At 37.8% G+C, this 14,425-nt stretch overlaps 1 protein-coding gene across 24 annotated transcripts in view; it reads left to right on the top strand.

Moving 5' to 3' along the window:
- The window catches only part of SETX (senataxin), a 79,201-nt gene that overhangs the window by 30,427 nt on the left and 34,349 nt on the right, over window positions 1-14,425 (top strand). For all 24 annotated transcript variants that reach the window (XM_070251930.1, XM_070251935.1, XM_070251938.1 and 21 more), the window contains one exon: window positions 2,264-2,363. In XM_070251930.1, the coding sequence (XP_070108031.1) occupies window positions 2,264-2,363 (100 nt within the window). The remainder of the gene's footprint in view (window positions 1-2,263; window positions 2,364-14,425) is intronic.

Here is a 14,425-nt window from a genome sequence, read left to right as displayed (position 1 = left end):
GTTAACGAGTAGTGTGAGTACCTTATAATAATAAAATATTCTAGTTCTTCCCATCCCTTGTATTACTGCTATCCTTCATTTCACTGTGCATAAGCATATATATACACACACACATAAGCATACATAATTGAATACATTGTTGCTGTTATTTTGAATAAACTATTATCTAACAGATCAATTAAAAATAAGAAGCATAGGAGTCAACCCAATGGTATAGTGTTAAGTTCATGCCTTCTGCTTCAGAGGCCCAGGGTTCATGGATTCAGACCCCAGGCACAGAGCTACACGTTGCTCATTAAGCCACACTGTGGCAGTGTCCTGTATACAAAATAGAGGAAGATTCGCGCAGATGTTAGCTCAGGGCCGATGTTTCTCACACAGAAAAACACATAAAAATTTGTGTCGTACCTTCACTTATTCTCTGATGCTCTTCCTCTGTTTATTTAGAGCCAAGTTTTCCTTCTAAGATCATCGTTTCACATTTCTTGCAAGATAGGTTTAATGGCAACACAGTCCCTCAATTTTTGTTGTCCCAGATTCTTTATTCACTTTTGAAGGATAATTTTGCAGGGTTCAGCATTCTAGGTTGGTGGCTATTTTCTCTCAACAGTTTAAATATTTCACTCAATCTCTTCTTGCTTGCATGGTTTCTGAGGAGAAATCAGATGAATTCTTATGTTTTCTTCTTTATAGGTAAGGTGTTTTTTTCCACTGGTTTCTTTCAAGATTTTTTCTTTATCCTTGATTTTTCATATTCCTGAAGTTTGAATAGGATATACCTAGGTGTATTTTGTGGCATTTGTTCTGCTTGGTGCTCTCTGAGCTTCCTGCATCTGTGATTTGGTGTCTGACATAAATTTGGGGGGACTCTCAGTCATTATTCCTTCAAGTATTTCTTCTGTTCCCTTCTCTCTCTTTTCTTCTTCTGATATTCCCATTACATGTATGTTGCACCTTTTGCAGATGTCCTACAGTTCTTGGATATTCTTTTTTTTTTCCCCCCAATTTTTTTTTCTTTTTGCTTTTCAGCTTTGGTAGTTTCTCTTGCTATATCCCCAAGTTCAGAGATTCTTTCCTCAGCAATGTCCTGTCTACTAATGAGCCCATCAAAGGCATTCTTCATTTCCATTACAGTGTTTTTGATCTCTTAGCATTTCTTTTTGATTCTCTCTTAGAATTTACATCTCTCTGCTTCTGTCATCCATCTGTTCTTGCATGATCTAATTTTTGCATTAAACTCTTAGCATATTAATTATAGTTTTTAAAAATTCCTTCTCTGGTAATTCCACCTTCTTGTCATATCTGACTCTGGTTGTAATGTTTAAGTCACATTAAACTGTGTTTTTTGCCTTTGAATATGCCTTGTAATTTTTTGTTGACAGGTAGCTATGATGTACTGGGTAGAAGGAACAGCAGTTAAACAGGCCTTTAGTAATGTGGTGGTAAATTGTGGGGGAGTGGGAAGTGTTCTGCTGTCCTGTAATAAGGTCTCAGTCTTTTTGTGAGCTTTTGCCTGTGGACTGAGAGCTTTCCACATGCTTCTCAGTTACTTCCCACCTCCTTAGATGCAACAGGATGGCTAGAATGGGCTGGAGTTGGTTATTTCTCTTCCCCCAAGTAGATTAGGCTCTGGTAAAATAGTTTCTCTATAGAGCAAGCCTTGTTAAGAAGATCAGAATGCTCTGGTGTCTTTCAAAATGGTTTGTTTTCCCTTCCCCCTTCGGGTTACGTGAAGGGATTTTCCTCTAGTATACACTGTGAGGACCTGGTAGAACTCCTAGAGGTAAAACGCACCAAAGTGTGGGGTCCCACTTACAACTAGGTTCCCCTAGAGTTTTTGACATTCATAATTATCCATGGCGAGCCTCCAGCAATTTGTCAGTTACAGTTCGGGTTTTCCTTTCCTGGTACAGAGGTTTCTACTCTAGTAAGTTAAGATTACCTGTATCTACTTGTCTATCTCTCCAATTTTGGGGGCAGGAGTTTGCCTTGTGCCCTCACTTCCCTCTTTGAATCTAAGAAGAATTGTTGGTTTTTCAGTCTGATCAGCTTTTTATTTGTTGTTAGGATAGAGTGGGAATTGCTGAGTTCCTTACATGCTGAACTGGAAACTGGAAGTCCCAAATTAATTGTTAATGTTTCTGTCACCCTGGGATTCTAGGTTCTGGATTTTACTGTTGCTTACTTTGGAAAATTTTGTTGTTTAGCCTTGGCTTTCCAGAATGTTTTTGCTTTCTTAATTTGCTTTTTTTGCGTTATATAGGTGGCACAGGAATGGATCAGCTCTCCAAATAAAGAGAAATTCTGTCAGTTACATTTACGAAAATTTCCTGCTGATTATAAAAAATACTGGGAGTTTGTGGGTAAGTTCTTTCTTGTATAACTTGGAATATATCATATGATAATTGGATATTTCTATTTGAGGAAACATCATCATTGTTTGAATTGTCTGGGACGTAGGTTTCCTAACCTCAATTTGTAACTCTTAACAAAGAATATGTTTAAAGTCTTAATTAATGAGGATGATTACTGGGACAGTTATGAATATAAAATTCATGATTTTAGCCATTCTGTTAGTGGACTACCATATGCCAAAATGTCCATACAAGTGTCCATACAAGTTGGGCATGGGGGAGAGGGTGAGTGACAGGGCCTTGACCTGTAGTGGTAGGGTCTGGGGGTTGCAGTAATAGTGTTTATAGATTGAGTAAATTTTCCTGCCATCTGTGTTCTCATTTCATAATTGATCTGAAACGCACATCGTTTATGTATTAGTTATAAATAAACCAGACATTCAGAACTGTTTAAAATAAAAAGTATACACCTTCTTTTTGCCCCCACTCTCTAATCTAACTCCATAGATTTACTTAGGAAAAAAAGCATGTGTGTGTATTTTTGGGGAAAGGTCCTATATGTTCATTATAGAACACTCAGATATGAACCAGCAATAAAATAAACATCACCCACAATTCCCATCATTCAGAGGTAATTCTGTGAACATACTAGTTTATATCTTATTGCCAGACTTAACTCACCTGTGAATTTTGTGTGTGTGTGTGTGTGTGTGTGTGTGTGGTAGCATCGTTTTACCTATTTTGTGACTTGTGAGTTTTTTTGAGTTCATGTTGGTTTATAACGTCGTGTAATTTCAGGTGTACATTATTATATATCAGTTTCTATGTAGACTTGATCATGCTCAGCACCAGTAGTCCAGTTTTTATCCGTCACCGTACATATGTGACTCTTCACCCCTTTTACCCACCTCCCCATCCCCTTCCCCTCTGGTAACCACTAATCTGCTCTCTTTGTCCACGTGTGTGTTTATCTTTCACATGAGTGAAATCATATGCTGTTTGTCTTTCTCTGTCTGACTTATTTTGCTTAACATAATATCCTCAAGGTCCATCCATGTTGTTGCAAATGGGACGATTTTGCCTTTTTTTGTGGCTGAGTAGTATTCCATTGTATATATATACCACATCTTTATCTAATCATCAGTTGATGGGCACTGGGGTTGCTTTCATGTCTTTGCTACTGTGAATAATGTTGCAGTGAACAAAGGAGTTCATAGATCTCCTTGAATTGTTGATTTCAACTTCTTTGGATAAAGACCCAGTAGTGGGATAGCTACCTGGTATGTATGGTATTCCCATTTTAAAGTTTTTTTTTGCTTGAGGAAGATTAGCCCTGAGCTAACATCTGTGCCAGTCTTTCTCTATTTTGTATGTGGGTCATCTCCACAGCGTGGCTGACAAGGGGTCTAGATCTGCACTCAGGATCCAAACCTGTAACCTGGGGCCCCCAAGTGGAATGCGTGGAACTTTAATCACTACAGCACATGGCTGGCCCCTATTTTTAAAATCTCCATACTCTCTTCCATAGTGGCTGTACCAGTTTGCATTCCGACCAGCAGTGTATGAAGAAGGTTCCCTTTTCTCCACATCCTCTCCAACATTTTTTATTTTTTGTCTTGGTAGTTATAGCCATTCTGACAGGTGTAAGGTGATATCTCATTGTAGTTTTAATTTGCGTTTCCCAGTAATTAGTGATATTGAACATCTTTTCATGAGCCTGTTGACCATCTGTATATCTTCTTTGGAAAAATGTCTGTTCATATCCTCTGCCTGTTTTTTGATCAGGTTGTTTATCTTTTTGTTGTTGAGTTGTATGAGTTCTTTATATATTTTGGAAATTAACCTTGTCAGGTATATGATTTGCAAATATTTTCTCCCGGTTGGTGGGTTGTCTTCATTTTGTTCATGGTTTCCTTTGCCTTGCAGAAGCGTTTTAGTCTGCTCTAGTCCCATTTGTTTATTTTTTATTTTGTTTCTCTTGCCTGGGTAGACATATTCAGAAAGATGCTACTAAGGCCAATGTTAGAGAGTGTACTATCTATATTTTCTTCTAGGAGTTTTATGATTTCAGGTCTTAGATTCAAGTCTTTAATCCATTTTGAGTTAATTTTTGTATATGGTATAAGATAATGGTCTACTTTCATTCTTTTGCACGTGGCTGTCCAGTTTTCCCAACACCATTTATTGAAGAGACTTTCCTTTCTCTATTGTATGTTCTTGGCTCCTTTGTTGAAGATTAGCTGTCCATAGATGTGTGGTTTTATTTATGGGCTTTCATTTCTGTTCTGTTGATGTGTGTGTCTGTTTTTGTGTCAGTACCATGCTGTTTTGTTCACTATAGCTTTGTAGTGTGTTTTTAAGTGAGGGATTGTGATGCCTCCAGCTTTGTTCTTTTTTCTCAGGATTGCTTTGGCTATTCAGGATCCTTTGTTGTTCCATATAAATTTTAGAATTCTTTTTTCTATTTCTATGAAGAATGTCATTGGGATTCTGATTGGAATTGCATTGAGTCTGTAGATTGCTTTAGGTAATGTGGACATTTAAACTATGTATATTCTTCCAGTCTATGAGCATGGAATATCTTTCCATTTCTTTATGTCTTCAATTTATTTCAATACTGTCTTATAGTTTTCAGTGCATAGGGCTTTCACCTCCTTTATTAAGTTTACTCCTAGATATTTGATTCTTTTTGTTGTGGTTGTAAATGGGATTGTATTCTTGAGTTCTCTTTCTGCTAGTTTGTTAATTAGTGTATAGAAATACAACTGATTTTTGTTAAGTTAATCTTGTACCTTGCAACTTTGCTGTAGTTGTTGATTATTTCTAGTAGTTGTCTGGTGGATTCTTTAGGGTTTTCTTTATACAGAATCATGTTGTCCACAAACAGTGAGAGTTTTACTTCTTCCTTTCCAATTTGGACACTTTTTATTTCTTTTTCTTGCCTAATTGCTCTGGCCAAAACCTCTAGTACTATCTTGAATAGGTGTGGTGAGGGTAGGAAGCCTTATCTTGTTCCTGTTCTCAGAGGGATGGCTTTCAGGTTTTCACCATTAAGTATGATGTTGGCTGTGGGTTTGTCACATATGGCCTTTATTATGTTGAGGTACTTTCCTTTTATATCCATTTTATTGAGAGTTTTTATCATAAATGGATGTTGAGTCTTGTCATATGCTTTCTCTCTACATCTGTTGAGATGACCATGTGATTTTTATTACTCATTTTGTTAATGTGTTGTATCACATTGATTGATTTGCAGATGTTGAAGATTGATTTACAGATGTCCCTGTGTCCCTGGTAAATCTCACTTGATCATGGCTTATGATCCTTCTAATATATTTCTGTATTTGGTTTGCCAATATTTTGTTGAGGATTTTTGTATCTATGTTCATCAGTGGTATTGATCAGTAATTTTCCTTCTTTGTTTTGTTCTTGTCTGGCTTTAGTATCAGGGTACTGCTGGCTCATCGAGTTGGAAGCATTCTGTCTTCGTCAAGTTTTTGGAATAGTTTGAGAGAGATAGATATTAAATCTTCTTTGAATGTGTGGTAGAGTTCTCCAGAGAAGCTGTTTGGTCCAAGCTTTTGTTTTTTGGGAGGTTTTTTTTTTGAGGAAGATTAGCCCTGAGCTAACTACTGCCAGTCGTCCTCTTTTTTTGCTGAGGAAGCCTGACCCTGAGCTAACATGGTGCCCATCTTCCTCTACTTTATATGTGGGGCGCCTACCACAGCATGGCGTGCCCAGCGGTGCCATATCCACACCTGGGATCCAAACCGGTGAACCCTTGGCCGCTGAGAAGCGGAATGTGCGAACTTAACCACTACGCCACCGGGCCGGCCCAGGGAGATTTTTGATTGCTCTTTCAATCTCTTTACTTGTGATTTGTCTATTCAGATTCTCTATTTCTTCTTGATTCAGTTTTGGGAAGTTGTATGAGTCTAAGAATTTGTCCATTTCTTCTAGGTTATCCAATTTGGTTGTTTTTTTTGGTTTTTTTTTTGTTTTTTTTTTTTTGAGGAAGATTAGCCCTGAGCTAATATCTGCTGCCAATCCTCCTCTTTTTGCTGAGGAACACTGGCCCTGAGCTAACATCTGTGCCCATCTTCCTCTACTTTATACGTGGGATGCCTACCACAGCATGGCTTGCCAAGTGGTGTCATGTCCGCACCCAGGATCTGAACCGGTGAACTCCGGGCCACCAAAGTGGAACTTAACCGCTGCACCACTGGGCTGGCCCCTCCAATTTGTTGACATTTAGTTTTTCATAGTATTCTCTTATAATCCTTTGTATTCTGTGGTATCCATTGTAATTTCTCCTCTTTCATTTTTAATTTTATTTATTTGAGCTCCCTCTCTTTTTAGTCTGGCTAAGGGTTTGTCAATTTTGTTTATCAAAGAATCAGCTCTTAGTTTCTTTGATCTTTTTTGGGTTTTTTTTTTAGTCTGTTCATTTATTTCTGCTCTAATTTTCGTTATTTCCCTCCTGCTGACTTTCGGCTTTGTTTCTTCTTTCTAGTTCTGTTAGGTGTAGTTTAAGATTATGTATTTGAAATTTTTCTTATTTGTTGAGGTAGGCCTGTACTGCTATAAATTTCCCTCTTACTAACACTTTTGTGCATCCTATAAGAGTTGGTATGTTGTGTTTTCATTTTCATTTGTCTGTGGGTATTGTTTCATGTCTCCTTTGGTTTCTTCATTGATCCAGTGGTTGTTCAGTAGAATATTCTTTAGTCTCCACGTATTTGTGACTTTCCCAGCCTTTTTCTTGTAGTTGATTTCTAGAGTTTCATAGAATTATGGTCAGCAAAGATGCTTGATGTGGTTTCAGTCGTCTTAAATTTATTTAGGTTTGTCTTGTTTCCCAAAATATGGTCTATATTTGAGAATGTTCCATGTGCACTTGAGAAGAAGGTCTATTCTGTTTTCAGATGGAATGTTCTATTATATTAAGTCCATTTGGTGTAGTAGTTCATTTAAGGCCACTATTTCTTTGACTTTCTGTTTGGATGATCCCTCCATTGATGTAAGTGGGGTGTTGAGGTCCCCTACCATTATTGTGTTGCTGTCAGTTTCTCCCTTTAGGTCCATTAATAGTTGCTTCATATACTTTGGTTCTCCCATGTTAGATGCATATGTATTCCTAAGTGTTATGTCCTCTTGGTGAAATGTCTGTTTTATCATTATATACTGCCCCTCTTTGTCTCTCATTGTCTTTTTTATCTTGAAGTCTGCTTTGTCTGGTAGAAGTATGGCAACACCAGCTTTCTTTTGCTTTCCATTTGTGTGGTGTATCATCTTCCATCCTTCGCTCTGAGCCTGTGTTTGTCTTTAGAGCTGAGATGTGTTTCCTGGAGGCACCATATTGTTGGGTCTTGTTTTTTAATCCATCCAGTCATTCTGTGTCTTTTGATTGGATAATTCATTTACATTTAGAGTGATTATTGATATATGAGGGCTTAATAATGCCATTTTATCTAGTTTTCCGGTTGTTCTATATTTCCGTTTGTTTTTCCTTGTATTTCTGACTGCCATTTCAGTTTGGTGCTTTTCCATGATGGTTTTCTCTTTATTTATGATTTGTGGCTCTGCTCTGATTTTTTTTTTAGTGGTTACCATGAGATTTGTATAAAAGATCTCACAGAGGAGATAGTCTATTTTTGATAGCCTCTTATCTCCATTAGGCTAAGCAGGTTCCACCCCTCTTCTCTTACTTTCTGAGTTGTCACAAATTGTTCTTTTTTGTGTTGTAAGTTTGTGACTAAATTCAAGTGTTTATAGTTATTTTTGATGCTTTCCTTCACTTTATCATATATTTTTAATTAAATATTTACTAATCTGTTTTTGTAGAGAGTTTTAATTTTCTGATTCTATTTATCTCCTTGCTGAAGGTTTTGTAAACCTTTGCTTTTTAGTTTCAGATGGAAGGACTCCTTTTAACGTTTCTTGTAAGGCAGGCCTAGTGGTGGTGAACTCTCTCAGCTTTTGTTTATCTGGGAAAGCTTTTATTCTCCATCGTATCTGAAGGCCAGTACTCTTGGCTGGAGGTTTTTGTCTTTCAGTATTTTCAATTTATCATCCCATTCTCTCCTAGCTTGTAAGATTTCTGCTGAGAAATCTGCTGAAAGGCTGATATGGGTTCCTTTTAGGTTATTTTCTTCTGCCTTGCTGCCCTTAATGTTATTTCTTTGTCATTGACTTTTGCCCCTTTTATTTATTTATTTATTCTTTTGAGGAAGATTAGCCCTGAGCTAACAACTGCCGCCAATCCTCCTCTTTTTTGCTGAGGAAGCCTGGCCCTGAGCTAACATCCGTCCCCATCTTCCTCTACTTTATATGTGGGATGCCTACCACAGCATGGCTTGCCACGCGGTGCCATATCCGCACCTGGGATCTGAACCAGCAAACCCCGGGCCACCAAAGCAGAATGTGTGCACTTAAACACTGTGCCACCAGGCTGGCCCCGTGTCCATTTTAATATTATATGCCTTGAAGAAGGTCTTTCTACATTCATGTAATAAGAAGTTCTGTTGGCTTTGTGTACTTGTAAGTCCACATTCTTCCCCAGGTTTGGGAAGTTCTCAGTTATTATTTCTTTGAACAAGCTCTCTGCTCTTTTCTCCCTTACTTCTCCCTCTGAAATACCTAGAATGCTTACATTGCTTTTCTTGTTTGAGTCGGATATTTATTGAAGAATTTCGTTATTCTTTAAATATCTTAGTTCTCTCTCCTCCTCCACCTGAAGCATTTCTGTATTTCTATTCTCTAAATCCCTAATTCTGTCCTCCATAATGTCAGCTCTATTTTTTATGGTTTCTAGATTTTTTAAATCTCATTAATTGTGTTCTTCATATGCAGAATTTCTGTTTGGTTTTTTTTTAGAGCTTCAGTTTCTGTGGTGAAGTATTCCTTCTGCTCATTAATTTTATTCATGAGCTCATTGAACTTTCTGAGTTTTCTTGTAATTAGTTGAGTTTCTTTATGGCAATTGTCTTGTTTTTTCTGTAATGTAGATTGTAAATTTCTGTGACTTCAGGATTGGTTTCGGGAGAGTTGTCGTTTTCCTTCTGCTCTGAAGTGTTACTGTAGTTCTTCTTGGCATTTGATGAATTGATCCTTTGCAGGTGTATTTGTGGTAGTATCAGATTGCAGATACCACCTGCCACCACTGGGCACTGGGGCAGGAGCTGTGTTTTCTTATCCTACCCTGTTTCCTGGAAGTTGTGGTGGTAGGCTGCTCTGCGTTTGCACACTAGCCACAGGTGCTTGGCAGGTCACACGTGCACATACAGGTGAGACCTCTGTGCTCCACCGATGGGTTTCTCTCGTGTGTGTGGGACCACTGTGCGTAGCAGGGAACCAGCTGAGCTGCTACACTAGGCGGGAGGGGAGGGGCGCTTTGTTTGCTCATTGGTTGGCTCTGTACTAACAGGTGGCTCACCTGAGCCACTGTGCTTGATGGGTGGGGCTCCCTTGTGGGAGTTATGCCTCTGCCATTTGGCGAGGTGCATTCCCGTAGGCTGGGTGGCTCCAGTATGGTGGGTGCTCTTGTGGGCTGTGCCATCGTCCCAAAAGCATTCATGTGTAGGCTGGGCTTCCCCTGCCTCCTCTTACAGTCGTACTGCCTGCTGTGTAAGGAGCTGCGACCTGGATCACTGCTTTCAGGGAGCGGGAGGGGTCCACTCACTCAGTTTCACCACTTTCTGGGGAGTCAGTCCATCCACCTTCAGATATGTGGCTGCCTGGATCTCTCAGGCATCCTGATGTGCTGTATAGGGAATCCTCTGTTGGTTAATGAATGTCCATTTAGTTATAACTTAGAGGAGAGAGACAAAGGGAACAACTCACGCTGCCATGATGCTGATTCACTCTATATTGTGACTTTCTTCATTCATTTATTCAGCAAATATTTAATGACTTTTATACTACCTGACAGTATATGATTCTAGATGCTGGGTATGTAGTTGTGAAGAAAACAGAATTCCTGCCTTCATGAAGCGTACGTTTGACCTCTTTTCATTTAATATATTATAAATGTCTTTTCAGAGTTAGTGAACAATAACAGTGTATTTAATATTTGTAGTTATTCCATTATAAGTGTAGTCCATGGTTTCATTTAACCAATCATTTCTAATTAGATGTGTACATTGTTTATAATTTTTCACTATTATAAACACTGAATAAATCCCTTTGCTAGGTCAAAGTGTACACACATTTTAAGACTTTTGATTCATATCGCCTCTGCCTACCAAAAAGAATACCATTTTCACTTCTAACGTAAGGATGTACATCTCCCTCATTTGCTAGTTAAACTTTTGTTCAGATTTTCTATATGAAAAATGTATCTCATTTGAGGTAGTTTTTTGTCCCCAAATCTTTACTGGTCATTTGTATTCATGGGGGATGTGGGGATAATTGTCTGTTCATGCCCTTTCTCTATTTTTCTATTAGGGAGGTTGTTTTCTTCCTAATTTGTACACATTGTTGTAATGTTTTTTCAGTTTTATTATTTGCCATTCAATTTCACACGCAGTTTTTGAGACATAGACAATTTTTATCTTTACATATTCAAATGCCATATTTATTTCTTTACGATTCTGACTTTGGTCTTAGAAATCAGATAAGTACTTTCATATTTTCTGGTAGTTCTTTTATGTTTCTTTTTAATATTTAAATCACTAATTTATTTGGCATTTATCTTAATCACGATAGAATCACCTAGCGTTTACTTTTGTGTCCGGCTTCTTTCATTAACATGTGTGTACAATTCATCAATTTTGTGTGTACTACCTTTGTTATTTTTTTCATTGCTGTGGTGATATTTCATTGTACCCAAAACACCATCTCCCTAGCCTAAATTCTTGACTTCCAGAAGGAAAGCAATGTTTGGCAAAAACCATGTTCCTTTTACAAACATTTTAGGCACAATGAGCCACTCTCATCAGCAGATGGTGAGAACTGTCCTGAAATTTAAGTCCGCAGATGCTAAGGGCTGACCTTGGAAACAGGCCTTTCTCAGGGTAGCACCTCAGGACTGCTGTACGTGAGTGTTTCACACACAGCGTTCTGTGAATAATGCTGCTATGGACCCTTCCTGTATTTTAGTGCTTTTGTGAGGGCATTTTTGTTAAGTCTTGATCCAGAAGTGATTTGTGGAGTCTCAGAGGATGTGTAAGTTCAATTTGAGTAGATAATGCCAAGCCTATTATGCAGAATTATACCCCTCCAGCAGTGTATGAGAAATCACATTGTTCCCCACCTTCACCAACGCATTTGTATTGATTGTCATGTTAATTTTAGCTATTATAGTGTGTGTTTATTGGTCGTGTATTTAGTAGATGCTTCAGTAACCTCTTGGAAAGTGCCTATCCAAGTCTCTCGTTCATTTGCTGTTAGTTGTCTTTTTATTGTTGTTTTGTAGTTCTTTGTACCTCTCCCACTTTGGCTTGCGTTTTGACACTCTTAGTGATGTCTTAAAAATTCTTATTCTTATTAAGAATTTCTTATTTTGTTGTTGGTGAGGAAGATTTGCCCTGAGCTAACATCCATTGCCAATCTTCCTCTTTTTGCTTGAGGACGATCTTCCCTGAGCTAACATCTGTGACAGTCTTCTGCTATTTTGTTTGTGGGATGCTGCCACAGCATGGCTGACAAGTGGTATGTGTCTGCGCCCAGGATCTGAACCCGTGAACCCAGGCCACCAAAGTGGAGCACACCAACCTCAACCACTATGCCAAGGGGCTGGCCCAAAATATTTCTTATGTTTAACATAACAAACACATCTATTTTTTTTTTTTTTTTATGGTTAGTGCTCTGTGCCCCATGTAAGAAACGTTTCCCTGCTGTAGGTCATAAATATGTTATCTTAACATCTGTAACAGGTGTCGGCAAACTACAGTTTGCAGGTCTACTCCATATCCTGTTTTTGTACAGCACTGGAGTAAGGTTTTTACATTTTTAAAGGGCCTTGAAAAAAACATGAATATGCAATAGAAACCATATGTGACCTGAAAAGAAAAAATTTGGTTCTTTACAGAAAAAGTTTGCCAACCTCTTTTCTAGAAGGTTCATCGTTTCATCAACCTGGAATTGATTTTTGTGCATGAGTGAGATGTAGAGGTCATGTTTCATTTTTTTTCCAAATGGAGATGTAATTATCCTGGTGCTGTTTCTTGAAAAGACCATCCTTTCTCCATGCTCTGCAGTGCCATATTTGTCCTAAATTTAGTCCCCCTTTAATGCATCGCTCTTTCTCGGGACTCAGTTCTTCTGTGTTAGGTCCCTTGCCTGCCTTGTGCCCATATCACGTTGCCTAATTGCTTAGTCTAGCTTTATAATATCTGTCAGTATCCAGTGATCAAGTCATCCCCCCTTGTTTTACCTCAAGAGTGCCTTGGCTATTCTTGTCTCTTTGTATTCCCTTATAAATTTTAGAGAAAAAAATGTGGGAGTTTATTAAGAATTGACGTCTTTTTAATACTGATTTTCTTATTCATGAGTGAGGTATATATCTTCAGTTATTTAGGTTTACTTTCAGCAATGTTTTATGGTTTCCTGTGGAGAGGTTTTGCAGATCAGCTTTAGATTATTTTTTCTGTCATTTGTAATTATTTCAGTGAATATCTCTACAAGATACAGACCAGAAAAAATTCATAATAAAATATTCTATTGCTAAAACATTAACGATAATTCCTTAATATCAGACAGCTAGTCAGTGTTCAAATTTCCATTTTCCTCGTAAATAACAATTTTTTTCAGCCTTTTTGAATTAAGATCCAAGTTAGGTCCACTCACTGACATTGATTGATATGTGTTTTTAACTATAATTCTCTCATTCATGCTTTTTTATTTTCCCTTTGTAATTTATTTGTTGAGAAAATTGAGTTCTTGATCCAGTGGAATTACTCACTGTCTGTATTTTGTTTATTACATCCCCCTGTTGTTTAGTATGTTTTTCTGTTCTCTTTATTTCCTGTAAATTGATAGTTAGATCTAGAGGCTTGATCAGATTTGTGTTTGATTTTTTCTTTCTTTTTTTTTTTTTTGAGGAAGATTAGCCCTGAGCTAACTGCTGCCAATCCTCCTCTTTTTACTGAGGAAGATTGGCCCTGAGCTAACATCCGTGCCCATCTTCCTCTGCATTATATGTGGGACACCTACCACACCATGGCTTGCCAAGCGGTGCCATGTCCGCGCCCAGGATCCAAACCAGCGCCCAGGCTGCCGCAGTGGAACATGCGCACTTAACCGCCGCACCACCGGGCTGGGCCAGATTTATTATTTTTGACAAAACTATTTCCTAGGTGGTGGTATGTTCCTTTATTGGGAGGTGCATGATCTCTAATTTCTCTTTTTGTCATATTTATAGTTGTTGATGCTTAATGTCTAGATTAATCTATTAGAAGATAAAATGGTGATATTTTCACTTGATCATTTTTTCATTTATTAACTAGAATGGCTCTGTGAAGAGAAATTTCTCTGTTATTTGGTTACTCAGTGGTATACTTTTTGAAGAAAGGTGGAATAAATCCTTGACACTTGTCCAGTTTTCAAAATAATGAGTTAAATCACTGCAAGCACTGATGTTGACAAATAAGTTTTTTTGTTTGTTTTTATAAATGCATGGATTTAAATATACTTGTGTTTCAGTCCATTGTGATTGACTCCTTCAAGTTGGCTCCTGAGCCCCTTAGACAGGATCCTACTAGTCTTTGAGAGCTTTCTTGCTATCTGATATGGTTGATATCATCTGTATTTTTTCATCCCATATCTAAACTTGCAATTTTCTAAGTAGCCTCAGTATCTTTTAGTAGAAAATGGTATTTCAAGAACAGTATGGCACATATTGTTAACAAGTGATACATGTAAACATAAGAATACAAAAAGGTTGAAAGAAGAAGATTGGAGAAAAATACTCCAAACCCAACTGAAAGAAAACTTCTTTAGCTCTGTTAATATTAGAGTAAATAGAATTTAAGGCAAAAAAAGGATTATTTGAGATAAGGGAATATTTCATAAAGGTAAGTTCAGGTCAGCAGAATATATGACAATTCTGAATGTGTATATACTTAAATATA

The sequence above is a fragment of the Equus caballus genome, chromosome 25 (assembly GCF_041296265.1).
Source record: "Equus caballus isolate H_3958 breed thoroughbred chromosome 25, TB-T2T, whole genome shotgun sequence".
NCBI classification, from domain to species: Eukaryota; Metazoa; Chordata; class Mammalia; order Perissodactyla; family Equidae; genus Equus; species Equus caballus.
Note: the sequence above shows the minus strand (reverse complement) of the source record. Positions and strands in the feature narration are given on the sequence as shown.